At 39.1% G+C, this 18,033-nt stretch overlaps 1 protein-coding gene across 1 annotated transcript in view; it reads right to left on the bottom strand.

Moving 5' to 3' along the window:
• Nucleotides 1-18,033, bottom strand: part of LOC149074998 (uncharacterized) — a 174,708-nt gene that overhangs the window by 6,433 nt on the left and 150,242 nt on the right. Inside the window, exons 3-4 of the mRNA XM_089245978.1 lie at nt 14,136-17,477; nt 11,518-13,409 (exon numbers count right to left, since the gene is read on the bottom strand). Coding sequence (XP_089102104.1) covers nt 12,700-13,409; nt 14,136-17,460 — 4,035 coding nt within the window. The 5' untranslated portion in view covers nt 17,461-17,477 and the 3' untranslated portion in view covers nt 11,518-12,699. The remainder of the gene's footprint in view (nt 1-11,517; nt 13,410-14,135; nt 17,478-18,033) is intronic.

The following is an 18,033-nucleotide window of genomic DNA, read 5'->3' as shown; positions in this document are numbered from 1 at the left end:
TTTTTCCTGTCTTGTGAACGTTCTTTAGGGAATTGACAGTGAAATGCGTGGTGGAACTCGCTTAAGACGTTCTTCTTCCTTTCGATCCAAAGCATAGGATATACGTAAGTCTTCCTGATCGCAAGGATCCTGACAGAAAGTTTGGAAGCATGTGAGTGACCAAAATAGTGACATACAGACAGAAGCGTATTTACAATGGGCTCGGGTCTACGGCAGCGCATATGAGGAATCTGTGGCTAAGAGAACTGTACTAGAATGAAAGTAGGGTTTATAATTCGTGTAGGCCCCACTGGCGGCATAACCATCAATCCGTTTCTGCTCGTAAATATTAAATATTCCTCTGTGGATCTTCTAACGTCAGATCATGTCGTGGATGTGTTATGCAGTAGTCACGTCGCAGAGCCTTTTTGAACTTTATTTTGGTGCACCCTCTTTCCTCTGAAATCAATCTATAAAAAATACCACAGATAACTCTAAATCCGGTTAATATCGAGTTGTTTTCACATTTCATACCACCAAAAGCAGCATCAGCCCATCAGGTTTAGCCTCAATATTTTCCATCAGAGAACAAATCGAATTGCGATTCCAATATCCGACTCTCTCTCTTCATGCACCGCCGTGATTTGCATAAAGTGTCAGCGCAAACATCACCAACACCATCAGCGACCGTGATATCCACCGGATATATACGACGTGCATACGCACATCCCACAACAAACACAGTATATATGTACACACAAATGCACCACCACCAAAATATGCACGTCCATGAACACTCCGGCATACATATGCATGCAGCTAAATTACACTTCCCAGGGAGTAAGCAGATATATATATATATACGTGTGTGTGTACGTATAATCGACCACACATTAGCGCGTCCGGCATTATCACTACCATCACCATCATCAGACCTTTTCGGATGTCTGTCTGTCTGTCCGGCCGGCATCACAAACTCGTCCGTCCCCTCTTTCAGTATCGTCCCTTGGAAATTGTTCGAAGGATTTCGAAGAGAGAGAGAGAGAGAGAGGATCATAGTTATGCTAATCGCGTTTTAGGCTATCGGATGCGTCCTGAATCGGCGATAATGTACTTGCTATGCAAGCCATGGCTTGATGTTCACCCACACACACACTTTCCACAGTTTGTATTTCCCAACCATGACCTTTCTGGAAACTTCGTCAGGAGAAAGGGAGGAAAGTCATTTGATGGCGGAGAGTAACCAGATTGTCAGTGAGATTTCCCAAGGGCTATGAACCAAGATCAAGGAGGGAATGATTTCGAGACATTTGTATATCGCAAATGTGGCTTTATCTGGAGGCATGATGGGATTGAGACGTCTCCTCAAGGAAAGTATTCAACAGTAATTGTATTTTGCGTCGACATGGAAAATGCGTAATGGGATTATTCTTTGTCTTCTTATCGGTTCATTTTGAATACATATCCTTTCGAGACATCTCTGAACATGACTTTTAAAGGGAGCAGAGAAAGATTTCAATCTACACGTATGATATCAATAATTTTCTCTCATGAATGTTGAATATTTTAAATTAATTGTTGATGACTTTTATTTATGAAGAAATTACTTTTCCCACACATTTCTGATTTTGAGAGAATTTGGGGTATTTTGCTCTGATATCGTTGATTTTAGTAACTATTTTTTTTTTGAATTTTATTTTCCGGTGTTTGAAGTTGAATTTCAAGATGTTACACGTTTACTGTTGGATTCAACAATGTCTATTTCATTTCTGTAGCAAATAAATTTGATTTTATTCGATTATTTTGCGCTACTTTGAACTTTAATAAATTTCTTCCCCCATAAATTCCACCAACAGTTTGAAAATCCATAAAATATTAAGGATTCAAAAAAATTTGAACGCAGTTTGTGCAAATGTATTTATTCCCCAAACTTTTGTCGATAAAGGGCATTGCTCAAAAAAAAAAAAAAAAAAAAAAAAAAAATCATATAAAATGCAGCGTGTAAGCTTAACATGTCATACCTGAATTTTCCTGTAACTGGCGCTTGCATAACGAAAACATTGCGATGTTGATATTGGTGGTTAAATCAGTGTTGGTGAATTTGTTTTAGCTCGGACGCGAATCGCCGGCTGAAGCTCTATGTACGTTTCGAATTCGAAAGTGATTGAAGACAGGCTCTTAATTCATGTGTGTGTAGCGCTCTTTATTGACGAAAATCGGAACTATTTTTTCTGTCCAATACAAAAAGTTTGCATTAATTTCAAAAATAACCAATCTTTTCAATTTTCATGAATTTTTAAGCGATTTACAAAGTTATCAGGACACGGCATTTTGCAGTTAGAAAGTATTTTTAGAATTTTATTTCACGTTTACCAGAACCTTTTTGTTCACGTGATATTTCCTTCTTTGTTGAGGGACATACAAAGTAACCAATATGGCGACTCATGAAAGAATGAAATCTAGATTGAAGAAACACATATAGAAATGAGTCGGTTTTTTTTTCTTTTTAATGGGAGCTAGATATATTTCGAATTTCTTTTTTAAACTTCAAGTTATCGATCTGAATGTTTTTGCTTCAAAAAATGCTGGATTAAAGCAGCGGAATTTCTTCAATGTAATTTATATATGAGCCCATAATTAATTTCAAAACATCCTAAACTATTTGAATTGAGATGCAATTGGATAATATAAAACAATACGGAGGCATTAATTCTCATTTTCGCGCTTGAGAAGATATAAATAAAAAGATGAAATCAATGTTATTACATGGATCATTTGATCAATTTTGTCGCACCACGGTCAATCCATTGCCGATTCCAAACGGCAGACTTGATTTTTAAACTCGTCGGGGGGTTGGTGCGTTAATCCCCTCGATAGGGGACTCCTTGCAGTAGCAATTTTTTCCTGAGGTCTTGTCGCCGTTTGCGTTGTACCCCTGTGTCAGGAACCTTTTTCTGACAAGGACGAACCGGGTATTCAACTCGCGACACCTCTAAACGTCCTTTGGTACTTTAGGCGAGCATCTTATCGACCTGGGCTACCGCGCCCGTTATTACATGGATATCCACCTCAAAAGTGGGTCCGGCTCATTATTTTATATTCAATTTTCCGGGTTTCGTATCTCTAAGCGAGCTCAATATTTCGAAAACCAAAGATTCAATTCAATTTTTAAAATTATTGGTGTGGCGGAAAACTCCACTGAATTTCCACATTTCTAGGCTAAAATCGGGAATTTTAACATTGATCTCTATGGGGATAATCTAGTGTTTGTCATTCAGTCTGATGATGATTATGACGTCTATTCGAAAAGTCTCATTCTTCAGAATTTTATTTTAGTACTTGTTTTTTTAATGGTACAAATTCATAAATTTTATTGCATTTAGAATATTTGATATTTCTCAAGGATTTACATTATACGAATTGAACCAAGATCAAGGAGAGAATGATTTCGGAAAATTTGTATTTCACAAATGTGGATTTATCTAGAGGGATGATGGGATTGATTGAGGCGTTCCCTCAAGGAAAATATTCAGGAGTGATTGTATATTCTCGTCGAGATGGGAAATGTGTAACGAGATTATATATAAAACATAAATGTTCGGATAAAATTATCATCTCTTATCGGTTCATTTTGAATAATACCTTTACGAGACATCTGTGAATATGACTCGATGGGTGTAGAGAAAGATTTCAGTTGACACGTACGATATCAATAATTTGCATGAATATTAAAGTCTTTGTTATTATTTTAATGATATTATTGGTATGAAATTTTTTATTTTTATCAAAAAAAGAGTATTTTTTACATTTATTTTATTATAATTTGGCTCAAATTTATCGTAGATTTTTGCTTACTATTTGTTTAGAATTTTATTTTGCGATTCTTCAAGTTTTATTTCAAGTTGTTACGTGTTAAATATTCGATTTGTCAATAGATATTTTCTTTCCTTTGTAGCGAATATAAATTTGATTTTCTCAGATTATTTCAGATGTTTTTAAATTGAATATTTCGCAAATTCTAGGCTATTTTTCTTGCTGTTTTTGGAATTTTATTTCGTTATTACGTGACTGTTTTATGTTCTTAGGAATTTTATCTTACGGCATTTTTTAGAATTTTATTTCGGTATTTTTTTAATACTTATTTTCATTTTAATACTTCATATCATTACGTTTGGATTATTTTACAGGTTCCTCAAAATGTTCCTTCGCGATTTTCAAGATAATTTTTATATTCCTCGAAAATTTTATTTCATGATTCCTAATTATTTCAGATCTGCTTCGAAATAACTCTAGGATTTGTTCGAATTTTTTTAAAGATCTTTCGTAATTTTATTTACAAGATTTTAAGTTATTCAATTGATTGTAATTATATGCAAAATAAAATAATTATATTCACAATTACTAGATTATTCCCTAATTTCTAGATGATTCTTATTTCTATGTCTTTATTATTATTTCTGATTGTTATTATTTGTAGATTGTTTTATAATTTCTAGATTATTTCTGGATTATTTTAAAAATTTTATAGTTTTATTTTACAAATTTTTATGTTCATTTATTTCACAATTTCTCGATTATTTCATACTTTTTTCTAGTTCTTTTTTACCCCGTCGACTGTATTTTCCCTTCGAGAAGCTTTAAACTATATTTTTCAAATTATTACTGAGAATTTACATATCATTATTATTCCAAGATTTATAATAGTTTCTTTATTTGGTTCATTTCAAATGGTAATATACTAGAAATAGATTGAGTTTTCGATTAGTTAATATAAATGGGACTATTGATTGTCCCATCAATTATTGTACATACTACTATTATCATTTACTACTTTTAACTATTGTACGTACACTACTTTTTTTAAAAAGAAAAGAATGTATTATAAAATGTATTTGCTTTGTTTAAAATACCCGTAATTCATAAAATCAGAAAATATATTATTCTTTACGTGGATACGCAATTCCGTGAAATTCCCAAAATTGAGTCCTAAAAATATATTTTCGTTGGTCGATATGACTTACGATCCGGCAATCTTTTCCTTTTTTTCCCTATCCGAAGTGTTATAATGGGGGGTAGCAATTTCGCGCTCCGGGTTATCCTACGGCGTGTTAAGGATATCGATTGTGCAGTCAATAAGGAGAGTCATTTATCTGGAAGACGGTCGAAGAATGGGCAGAAAAGCTGCCATCGAGTCTTCTGTTCGAGGTGTCAATACCTCCTGTTCTATAGAGAAAGATCCAAAGACTTATGTAGGCATTTGTTGTGCTTAGTGAAAGATAAGGGAACGGGAAAAGAAAAAAAGGGAAGAGGAGGAGTTTGTAGATCTTCTTCAAGAAAGAACCTGAAGAAACTTTATCCGACCGCAGCCAGTGCATTCAATTTATTATTACCATGGGACAGTTGGTCCACGAATACTCTGAAACAGCGTTCCTCAATCTATGGTCAGCGGCTCAAAGGTGGTCCGTGACGATGGCATAGGTGGTACGCATGCAGACTCGATAAAATTATTCACTCGCTGTAATTGATATTTGAATAGGACTAGGATTTCTATGACCTAAAATCCGACATAAATATGAAAAGAAGAAATTAAGAGATGGAGAAACCAGTTTCAAAGATGTTAGAAAAGTGAAGTGTACATAAAAGAAAATGCTACAGAGATGATAACACGATTGGGGAAATTCGTATGAAAAAAAAACAAAAAACAAACAAACAAATATTAGAAAGATGAAGAAATTCCTAGAAAATGAAACAATCATGAAAAAGGAAAAGTATTTCAGAGTGGGGGGGGGGAATAAGTGAACTAACTTCAAGGGAAATATACAAGAACATTAAAAAGAAGAACTACAGAAAACGGAGGAAAGTCAAGAGCAAGATGACGGAGAAAATAACCTCGAGAGATAGCAGCAGCAGCAGCAACTGAAAGATAATTAAGAAGAATGAGTTTATCCACAAAACAAACAAAAAAGAGATAAACTTATCTCGTATTACTGGGATTGAAAAACGAAAATAAATGATTCATATAAATATGTAGTTTGATAACTTTAAAGAAAAATAATAACTCTCTCGACATCCCCATATAATCACGATTTCTCCTCTTCGTAAGAAATTAACAAGATTTCATTTGACGGGATAATAATTAATTCCCGAAAAAAAACCCCAACGAGAGACACCGTAATAACTAATCAACACGAGGAATTAAACGCGCCGCAATTCTCCCGGTATTTAACCGAAGCACAACAAGGTATTATTACTCGAGACAAAACTTATCGGGAATGACACCGACAAAAAAAATGACGGTAAAAGATCAAAAATTTCCTCTTTCAAGATCATTTTGGTAAGAAGCAAAAAAACGTTTTCCCCTCACACTACCATTTCACGATAATAAGATCTTTTCAATTCATCATCCTTTTGTAGAGCAAAAGGAATGTTCTTGACAGTGATTGGTCACCGTAATTTTAGAGCCAACTACGGAGGGTAGAAATGACATCTTGCGGAAAAGATCTTCTAATTATTAGGGTGAATAAAAGAGGATATTTCTTCACCAAAATGAATCCCGAAAAATTGATCAAAAACCAAAAAGAAAATTACTTTCGTAAAGCTCCTTATTAAAAACAAAAAAGGTAAGACTAAGAATACAAGAGAATTACTGAGAGTAGGTGGCACCAGTGTCTCGCAAGTGGGTACGAAAATGTCCCGGATAACGCCTTTTGAGAATAGAAGGAGAGTGGGTGTAGCTCCTAGAAAAAAAAATATAAGTATGGGTGACGAGGATAAAATAATTCTTAGACATCAGGAGAATTTTGTGAGTGAACAAAATTGTGACCTACAGTGTTTGCAAGCTTGTAAATGTCGAAGAGAGTGACCTAGAGATCGAAGGACAAGTTCAGAAAGTGAACAAAAGAGTGCCCTAGAGAGTGCCCCATACATAAGCATACGAATGACAAAAAGAGCTACTTAGAGCATCGTGTGAGACCATGTGAATGACCGAAAGCGTATGTAATCATGTGAATGATTACACGGGGTGATCTGGAGTGCGTGCAGTCACGTGAATGACCAAGAGAATGAGCTAGAGTGTTTGTGATCATGAGATGACCAAAAGAGTACGTAAGCGTGCGAGGAAGGAGTGACTTGGAGACACAGAAGTTGCTACAGGGGTCGGAATGAGTTGCGTTATATCACACTGAGGCAAATTCAGGAAATGATTGGTCAAGAAAATCAGACTGTAATGGGAGAAGTGCTGCAAAATCCGTGTATCCCACACGCTGCAAAACCATAAATTCGCCCCCGGTCCAAATGACATCGTGTAGAAAGATCTTCTAATTATAAGGATGAGTAAAACAGACAGGATATTCCTTCACAAAAATGAATCAAGAAAAGTAGATCAAAAACCGAAAGGAAAATTACTTTCGTAAAGCCCCTTAACAAAAAAAAAAAAAAAAAAAAAAAAAAGAGGCAAGACCAAGAATAGAAGGGACTGAGAGTAGGTGGCGCTAGTGTCTCGCGAGCGGGCAGGAAAATGTCCTGGATAACGCCTTTACAGAATAGAAGAGTGTGGGTAGTTCCTAGAAGAAAAAAAAATAATAAGTATATGGTGACGAGGGGTAAAAGAATTCTTAGACATCAGAAGAATTCGGTGCCGTCCGGGAGAATGGCGAACTCTCGCGTAATTCTTTTCTAAGCTTTTACTATGCCTAGTGTCATTAAGGATGTGAGGAATTCTTTTTTTTAAACTCAGTCAAAGGCAATCAATTCCAGGAGCGAAGGGGGCTTTACTTAATAACAAGTGAAACTTCCATTTTTGAAGCTTTGATTATGTATGAGTATCTATCCGTGAATGAGAGAGTAATTTAGAAATGTTTGATCGCAACCGTGGTTATTAATAAATACAGAGAAAAGGAAAAGAAAGTTATAAGGAGGGGAAACAAATTCTCATTACAATACAAAACTTTCGAATTTTACTTCAATTAATTTTCCAAAAGAATTCAAAGTTTCTTAATCGAAAAATTGGGTCCGTTATGATATTTTGGTTGTAAATTATCTCACAGGCGAATATAAATGTATAATGTATGCTTTTTTTAGTTTAATGATTTTACCCAACGTGTATTTTGAAATTTATCATTTTTCCAATTATTATGGAAGCGAATAGAATGTGTATTTATAAGAATGATATAAAATTTATTTTAATGAACTTTGATGAATTTGATGGAATATCAATTTTATATCTCTGTGGTTTATGTAAATGTTCTGAGTACTTACAAAAAATTAGGTTGGAATTTTTTTTTTTGCGAATACAATAGAGGGAGCTAACTTTCCTAATGAAAAGTAATAATCTTGTAATTGAATGTAATTTCCACTTCGTTTTTGATGTCTGATTTATTCGAGAAGCTTTATTAATGTCGATACTTCATCAGTCTTGAATATACAAACTATACTAACGATGTAAAATGGTCATTGAATTGTTCTCCGCATAATCGGATACTGTGTATTGAAGTCGTTGATATCCGACTATATATAGGCCGATTGTATATTTCACATGTAGTAATGTAATCGGAAACAACCGCGACGATTAATACTGTAAACACTTGAAATCCAATTCACTGCAATAAAAGGCTTCTTGCAAAGAAGTCACATTTCAGTAAAAGCCTTATTTCTGAATTCATAGTTTGGAGGCTTTTCCTGCGGTACGCTCATGCTTTCAGTATTATTTTAAATTCACCCGGAATCATTGAAGGTGAAATATCCCCTGGACATCGTCTCTTCAAGTTTCACGATCCTGTGTCACCGTTTTCTATGGCCAGACGCACTGTTACGCAGGCTGTTTCACCAGAAACTTCCGAGATCAATCAAAACTTTACGGTTCATTTTAAAATTTAAGGAAAATGTAGAAAAATATCACTCAGCGAGAAAAGAAAAAAAAAAAATTCTCTGCGATGGTTGAACCTCATAAAAAGGCGAAATATAGCAACGAAATTTTCATTCGAATGAACAAAGTTATGAATTGGGATAATTTGTCCCTCTTTCTATTACAGCGAAAGAAATTTAACCTTTAAAAGTTAAATGAAAGTCTTGTGAGATATCGATGATTGGAAATCTTGATTTTTGTCATTAGAGCTTTATTTTCTTCTAGAGAATTTTTAATTTCTTTCAATGATTCCCTTTTCTTTTGCGTTTCTTCTATTTGGATTGATGGTCCACGGCCTGTCTCGTTTCATGCTTTCGGAGTAGATATGAAAGTATGTAATGCTTTGTCTGTGAATGCGAGCTCCTGTCTCCCATTTCAAAAAATCTCTCCGCAGGGAGCAGGCAGACCTACATCGATCATTGAAGGACCGGACACAACCCGCCTGCCATCTCGGAGAGAGATATCGAAGCGATCCCAAAGGATGGGAGCATCTGGAAATTTATTTAATTGCAAAACAGAAGGGAAAAGGTAGATGTATTGAATCGTTTAAAAAAAATCGTAATCATCGTCACCTTTCTGCTTTTTCCTCTCCACTGCAGATGTGTTAAAAGATAAAAAAAATTATATTCTAATATGACTCAAATTCGAATTATGTTTGAATTTTCCAAATAACCTTTTGAGTCACCGCTTAATATTACCCACGGGAAAATAAATTTTGATGTATTTCAAGTATTATTGCATTGCAATAGAAAATAAACCGCATAAAATTGAATGAAACCCAATAACTTCGAGGAAATTTGATAAAATAGAAATTCTTTCACATGTTCTTGGCGAATTTTTTTTTTGTGCTCTTCTCCCTCGATTTATTTGCCAAGGAAACACAATTTTTCTCCGCTGGAAGCCAGTGGCGTATAATCGCCAGGAGAACTGCGAATGATTCGTGGTCCTTCCTTCACTTTTGATTCATAGCCAGTTCCCGTATCGTTTAGGAAAAGGGGTGTAGATTATAAGGACCATTCACAACGGGTCTTGACGACACACACACACACACAAGGAGAGGAAACCTGAGAACAGAATGGGTGGCGCTGGACGATTTATGGGCGAGGGAGTACAGTACAAATGGGGAGTTCCTCGCGCTTTACACCCGGACACAGAGCCATAGACCAGAGATGTTAATCTGTCTGTGCACAACCGTAACTCTCTCGGTATCTCTCTCTCTCTGTGTGTGGTATATATAACCCCCTTTAAAATTAATTCCCTAGAGAAACGATTACTTCTCTTCCTTTTTGGTCGGAGGAAACATATTTTCCACGAAATATACCACGCTGTGAGACAGAGTTTCCAGCAACTATCAATCTCGCGGTTGACTCATATTGGGACATCTCGCTACGACGAGGTGTGCTGCTCTGATGAATGATGATAAGGTCGTAATTAGCGGTAATTCTTTCGAAAAATTTCCCGAAAAATCACGGAATTTTCTACTCTATTTACGGAGGATGGGGGCTTCAAACTTTACTCCACGATCGAGTTGACTTCAAGGGGGCTAAGAGGGAATTTTTAACGTTTATATATGGTAGTACTTATAAGAAAGTTGACTTTTAGAATAAATGAAGGTTGCATATAGAAACGTCCTCTCCACTTGTCAATACAAGATTCATCGCAAGACTGGTTATTTGTGGAGATGAAGATTACAAGGAAGAAAATTCATCACTGGCCCCACGGGGACTCGAACCCCGGTCTCTCGCTTGCCGGACGAGTGCTCTACCATGTAAGCTATGGAAGCAGATAGAATATTTCAACCTTTCAACATATATATACGCTCCAAGGTTGAAATATTCTATCTGCTTTCATAGCTTACATGGTAGAGCACTCGTCCGGCAAGCGAGAGACCGGGGTTCAAGTCCCCGTGGGGGCAGTGATGAATTTTCTTCCTTGTAATCTTCATCTCCACAAATAACCAGTCTTTCGATGAATCTTGAAATGAAGGTTGTTTTGTTTGGACCCGCGTGAATAATCATATATGTCATGAAGAATAAGACCCTGATAAAAGGCTACTTGTGACAATGCAGGTTTCCCAGCAAAACCTGCTTCATCGTTTCCCTGACCAAACTCTGGAAAAAAAAAAGAAATATAATTAGAAATCTTGACATTTTGAATTTTTGTTTTCGGAGTTCATGTTTCTTTCCCCCTTCAGAGAAATTTTTCGCTGACTTTCCAGGTTAGTGGGAACACTGCAATGAGACGAAGGCCTAGAGTTCCCTTTGTCTGTAAGATAAAGGCCGCAGACTCCTTTACAGAGTAATATTCAGCACAAAGTGTAAAAAGCAATTAATTAATTTTAGAACCGTGTTGTCCGAATGTTTGGTTTTACGACGTGATTCCGGTCCATATTAGCTCGGATTACCGAGTGCTTATTATTCGGGAAAGGACATAGATTGCAACTTATCAATATACCCTCATAAAGCGCCATGCTCCATGCTGAAGACGAGCACGGAAATATATCATGACCATAATTGGAGAGAATAATTTCCGACCCAATTCGATCCGTACTAAATATGTTTACATGATCGGAGTCAGTGTGTGGTACTTACTACTGTACACGATTAAGGTATGATCAACATAAAATCGATACTCACGTTTTTAAAGCACTCCATGTATCCATCATCATAAGTGGAGAATTTATTTTCCTTGGAGCTGAACCTTCTCTCATCTTTTATCCAGAAAAGTCACGCGCCCACGGAGAGATGTTGAGGGGGGGGGGGGCGCGTCCATCTTCTTAGAGGCATACATAAATCGATATGCATACATAATCCTCAGATGTTTCTGACACACGCTTTCTCCTTCTTCATACACATATAAGAAATGTCTATATGATATGAAAACTATTATATGATCGATCACCAATTAGATCCGAGAAACGGAATCTACATCAAACCATCAAACCGAATCCTTCGAAGATGCATTTGGAATGTGAAACGAAATTAATCCGATGTCCTAAATCCACAAATTCTTCGGGAAAAAAAGGCAAATATATGCCCTTGAATATTTTGAATATGAGTGGCAGCCAATATGAGAAAAAAAAAATTCTTCGGTGACGTCATCAAGTGACGTCGGATTTGATTTTTTTTTTGATAAACACGTGTCTCTTTGGTATCCGAGTGGGAGAGGAGGTAAATCATAACACTCTTTATGTATATATGTATGTACACACGACGTCAATGCGGTGTCCAAAGAATTTGAAAAAAAAACCCACAAAAAATTCGTATTGCTTCTATTATGTACATAAGATTTTGTTTATGTCCAGTGGCGTAAAAGGATTCAAAACTTTGCTCCGTAATATTCCTCGGAATTATTTGGCGTATTAACGGTAGGTATGAGTGTTGACATCGAAGAGAGTGTTGCAGTTTGTTTGCTTCCTCACGTGTTGAATACGAGTGCGATGAATTTGCAACACTGCGAAGCGCATACACATGTACACTTAGTTATCTACATGATTATAAAGTTTGTGAATGGGCTTCAGACACGCAATTAGTGACTACGAATAGTGACTGAAATGTGTTTTTTGGTTTCTTTTTTTTTCTCTTTCGTTTTATGTTAATATTATCACAGGAAATATGTGCGACTTTATACCCTATAACACCTTTGCCATCACCGAGAACACTCTTGGAATCCGTGGAATATGATCCACTGTTGATACTCCCATTGATCTCTCTCTCACTTGTATCCGAGAACCGACTTTAAACACTACACCGAGACCCCAACTCCAGTATACAAATATATACATACACGTGTTTATATCTATGTATATATGTACGAACTCACGAGTACACTCCTTCCGAAGACTGTATAGAAAAGTGCCTGTACGATATGTACTCCTGAGGCACGTCGTTCTTCACGGGCCTCCTGCGCCTCCGCCTCCGGAACTTCAGAGCGGTCAGCAGGATGGACAGCGTGAGAACTAGCGCCGCGCTGACGCTGCTCCCCAGGATGATGCCCAGGGTCGACAGCGTTATCTTGGTCTTGTCTGTTTTCGCTAGGGTGCGTATCTGCAGGCACTTCCTGTTCTTCGCAGCCATCTCGGTATTCTTCTCCGTCTCGGTCACGTAAGCGGTCGGCTTGTTGCTCAGCATCTTCAGGTATTTCCCGGTGGCGGTGACGCAGATGGTGTACCAGGTCTCCGGGACGAGGCCCGATATCTCGTGCAGCCTCGCTGTAGGTTGGAGGTTCGCGAGGATGACCGGAGACCTGGCCGTTGTCATGTGGTAGGTGACCGTGAAGCCTCCGATCAGGGTGCCGTTCTGGATGTCCCAGGTGACGGTCATGTGGTCCGAATCCAGTCGCTGCGCGTCCAGTTCTGAGAGCATCGGCGTCGAGCACAGCTCCGCTGGGTGGAGGGTCACTACGGCGTGGTCCCGTAACTTGTCCGGGTGGAAACAGTTGAGGGGATCCGATTCTTGCAGGAGACGTCCGTGGTCTTGGAGCCATTCCCAGAGACTCAACATGGCGCAGTCGCATACTATTGGATTTCCTGAAAAAAAAAAAAAAAACGATGAGGAGAAATTTCAAAGAAAATTAAAATATAAACTGACGCAGCGTTCGTCATACGCAGGGATGCACAGAATTTTCAGTCCTTGCCCCAGATTTGTGATATGGTTGCCTCTCTAGCGGGTCAGAAAGTCTAATAAAGGAGTGACTATACGATCCGTGCATCTTATGGAACATAATCCTCAATCTTGGTCATCCTAACTACTTCGCGAAAATGTCCCGTATATTTTCAACTTATGTAACTTGAATTTTGAACTTTAGTTTCAGTTTTCAGGTCACGTACGACCGATATTGTAGAAAGCAATTTTGACCGATATTGGGACTAGCGAACTGGCGGCTCTCAGACGTACTATTCAATGGCTCGTCGTGGTGCCAGGAATACTGCGTGGAAGCTTGCCAAACTACGATGATTATAGTGATATGACTATAAATATTCATCTCATATACGTAGAATGTTTGATAAAGTAATCTCTTTGAGACGAGATTATTTTAAAATTAATTGCAAATGTAATGAGCCGCGCATTGATAGTGATAGGAACACTATAAGTGATGCAAGCACATTATCCCGGGGGGACCCCTAATGCCTTAATCTTAACCATTTTTATTGTAGCCTGAACAAAATCAATATGCGTCGGTTGGAACTTCTGTGCAGCCCTGGTCACACATGTCTCGAAATGCGCAATAATAAGCTTGGGATAATTTCACTCACCATATATCCTCAATGACGTCATCCTAACTTCGACCGGAGTGAGTACAGTGCTCGGCAAGTGAGCCAGCCTGTTGCTGCTGACGTCCAGCTCGACGAGCGAGGTGAGGTTTCTGAAAGCATCGGAGTGTATCCACCCGATGAGGTTTTTCTTGAGGTTGAGCGTCTTGACGTTGTACATCGAACCGAACGCGTGACTCCCGAGCTTCGTGATGCGGTTGTGAGACAGGTCCAAATGAGTCAAACTGCCCATGTCCTCCTTGAGAGACGGGAAATCCGAAAGGTGATTGTGCGTCAAATTCAACGTCTCCAGGCGTATCAGTCCGTGGAATCTCTCCTCGGGCAATATGTCCAGCATATTATGCGCGAGGTCTAACTGTACCAGCTTCTGTAACGGTTTAAAAGCTCCGGGTGATATTTTCGCGAGGTTGTTGGACCTCATTGTCAATTTTTTCAAATTCGGGAAAACTAGAAAATCCGGCGACGCTATGAGAGACACGTTGCAATTGTTCAGATTGAGTTCTTGGAGCTGGTGGAGGACTCCTATCACGGACATGTCCTCGCGTATCCTGATGATCGGATTTTCACCGAACGAGACACGCTTGAGGCTAGCCAAGGGAGGAAAAAGCAGAGAGTTCGTGATGAAAGTGAATTGGTTCTTGTCGAGGACCAGTACCTCTAGCGACTGCAATGTACTGAAAATCCCAGCTGGTAACGTAGTCAGGAAGTTCCCGGTCAGATCCAAGCTTTCTAAATTGGTCAGGTTCAAGAAAGCGGCTTTCTCTATATAAGACACGGCATTCCAAGAAAGATTCAACTTTCTCATGTGGAGATTCTCGGAGAACGATAGATTCGGAACCAATTTGATTTTGTTCCCCGATAAGGATATCGTTTCCAGTTTGTTCAGTATCCTCAGGGCCAGAGTGGGTATGCTGGTCAGGTCGTTAAAATCCAGATGGAGCTCACGTATGGATTTGAAGTTGTATATCTGTCCGGGATCTACAGACTTTATGGAGTTACCAGATATGCTCAGTTTTTCCAGACCGGTCAAATCGCCGAAAAATCTTGCTGGGAACGTGTTAACGCCCGTGTTATCTAGATGCAGAGCGGTCAGCGATGAAAATCCCGTAAAATCGATTCTGTCCATGTTAGTCAAATTGTTACCGTTTAGTTTCAATGTCCTCAAGCTGAATATTGGTCCAATCTTGAATTCCAGGATTCTGTTGTCACTGAGGTCCAACTCTCTGACCATGGGGAGGTGTGAAAAAGAGTTGTCTTCGATCGTTTCGATCATCACGTTCGATAGGACCAGTTCTTCGAGGCTGTCACTTCCTTCGAACATGTACTTTCGTATGACGTATATCTGGTTATTAGCCAGGTGAAGGATACGCAGGCTCTTCAGGTTCCCGAAAGTCATCGGCTCAATGTCCATTATTTGGTTGTTGGATAAGTAGAGCTCTTCCAGGTTCTCGGCCCCGTTCAGAATGTTCGAACTCAGGTGGTTCAGGTTGTTGCTTTCTAGATTCAGATATTCCAACCTTTTCATTTCGGAGAACGTATTATCCTCTATGACGGATATGGAGTTCTTGTCGAGGTAGAGCTTTTGAACCTCCGTCAGATCCCGGAAGACTTCCCTCCGGAGTTTCTTTATTTTATTGCAGTCCAGCCACAGGATCTCCATCTTGTTGAGACCCTCGAGACTCTTGTCTTGCAGGGCAGCAATCTGATTGTGGTTGATCTGTAGAGAGCGGAGGCTGGACGGGTACCTGCTGAGAATGTCGCCGACCTCTATGAGCCTGTTACCTTGGATGTTCAGGTGCTGTAGGTTCGCCAAGCTCTGCAGAGCCTCCGTCTCGATGACTTCTATCCTGTTGTATTGCAGGTGGAGCTCCTGCAGGTTGGGCAACGAGTAGAAACTCCCTTTGCGGATCCTCTTCAGGAGATTGTTTTGGAGCCTGAGGTCTTGTAGTTCTATGAGTTCCTGGAATGTCCCGGGCTGTATTTCCGTGATGAGATTGTTGTCCATCGACAGCGAGCGCAGCTCCCGGTTGTGTTTGAATAGCGTCGGGTGTATAGAACGCAGCTGGTTGAAGGATAGCTGCAGCTGGTATAGATGGTGAAGGGAGTGGAAAGCCCCGACCTCTATCGAAATCAGGGCGTTGTTGGGTAGGAAGAGCACGGATATCTGGGAGCAGTTGTAGAGAGTGTCGTTAGTTATCTTCAGGATGTTGTTGTTCGACAAGAAGACTTCTCTCAGAAGGGTCAGATTGTGGAAAACACCTCCTTCCAGAGAATGAAGGTGGTTGAAACTCAACTCTATCGTCCTGAGCTTGTGCAGGGGACTGAACACTTTCGGGTTGAGTGAGGTTATACTGTTATGACTGAGGTCGAGGTTCTCGAGCTCACTCAGATGAATGAACACGTGATCGTCTAGACTCACCAACTGGTTCATGTGCAGGGAGAGAGCAGTGAGTCGCGGCATGGTGATGAAACTGCGGTCGTGGAGCTCTCTCAGCCTGTTGTAGTTCATGTCGAGCCTTTGCAATTCGGTAAAGCGAGTGAAACCGTCATCTAAAATTTCATCTACGTTATTCTTGACGAGTCTCAACGTCCTGAGAATTCTGAGTCGCCTTAGAGCGTTCAGAGGGAACGCACCAAGCCTGTTGTTGATCAGGTTGAGTTCTTCCAGAACGTTCTCCAGGCCGCCGAAAGCGTATTCGGACAGCGAAGCGATCTGATTGTTCTGGAGGTTGATCGACTTGAGGGGAAGACCGTAGAAAGCGTAACTGTCGACTTGAGCAATGACGTTGGAGTCGAAGTCGACGTTCACCAAGACCTTCATGTCGCTCAGCGACTTCTTGGGTATGTCCTTGAGTTTGCTGTTCACTATCGACAGGCTTTCGAGGGTCTCTTCCAGGCCACTTAAGGCATCTTCCGTCAACGACATCAGGTTCGTGTACGACATGAGCAAATGAGATATGGACGCGTTCGCGAAGATTTTCGACGGTAACACCGTGATGTTACTGTCCAGATGATATATACCGAGTGATTTGATTGGCGAACTGATTAAGGAAAGCGTAGTCCTTATTTGCTCTAGCCCGGTGCTAGGGCATTCTAAGAATAGTCCTCCTTCGTACTGGTAACACGTGCACCAGGGACTTTCGTCCCACTTCGGACAACCGTCTTCGATGTCGCCAGCGTTCCTCACGGAGTCCTGCGAAGAGTTTGGCATCTCGTTTGATTTTACGGCGGCGAAGAGCAGAACACTTGATGCGAACAGCACCCGGGCGGTGATCCGACCAAGGAAGTGTACAAATTGGCATTTCATATCTCATGTCTTAACACCTGGCAAAATAAGAAAGAAGAAAATAAAAATGTACCTTTTTTTGCAAAGGATTGTCATTGGTGTAATTATAATGACATGGAATGAACACATTGAGTTATCACAACATAGGATTACACATCATAAGCCAATTTTGAGTCAAAGAATAGAAAACGATACACGCAATTTAAAAATCCAAATATTTAGTGATTTGTTACTTTCGAATGTAAATGGTAGATGGCAGCACCTCAAATATAAATACTTAACATGCGCACACATATAATGCACACATTGTGTCCGAAAAAATAATTTTGAAGAGTGACTTTTCACTCCTCTCGAAAATTTCAAGAATTTTTGTAAAAAGAGGGGATTTTTTTAAAAATGAAAAACAAAGAAATAACTATGTTCAAAAAAGTTACCTAAGATTTGGAGGAATATTTTCACTCCTTAACGAAATTTGGAGGAATAAAATTGAATTTTGATTCCTATAATGAATACTAATGAACACTTACTTACTAGTGGACAATATCAATAAACTATAACGGAAAAAAGAATTATTATGTTAAAAAAAAACGCCAA

The sequence above is a fragment of the Pholcus phalangioides genome, unplaced genomic scaffold (genome assembly GCF_987345545.1).
Source record: "Pholcus phalangioides strain wild (caught in Gottingen) unplaced genomic scaffold, Ppha-v1.0 ptg000016l_1, whole genome shotgun sequence".
NCBI classification, from domain to species: domain Eukaryota; kingdom Metazoa; phylum Arthropoda; class Arachnida; order Araneae; family Pholcidae; genus Pholcus; species Pholcus phalangioides.
Note: the sequence above shows the minus strand (reverse complement) of the source record. Positions and strands in the feature narration are given on the sequence as shown.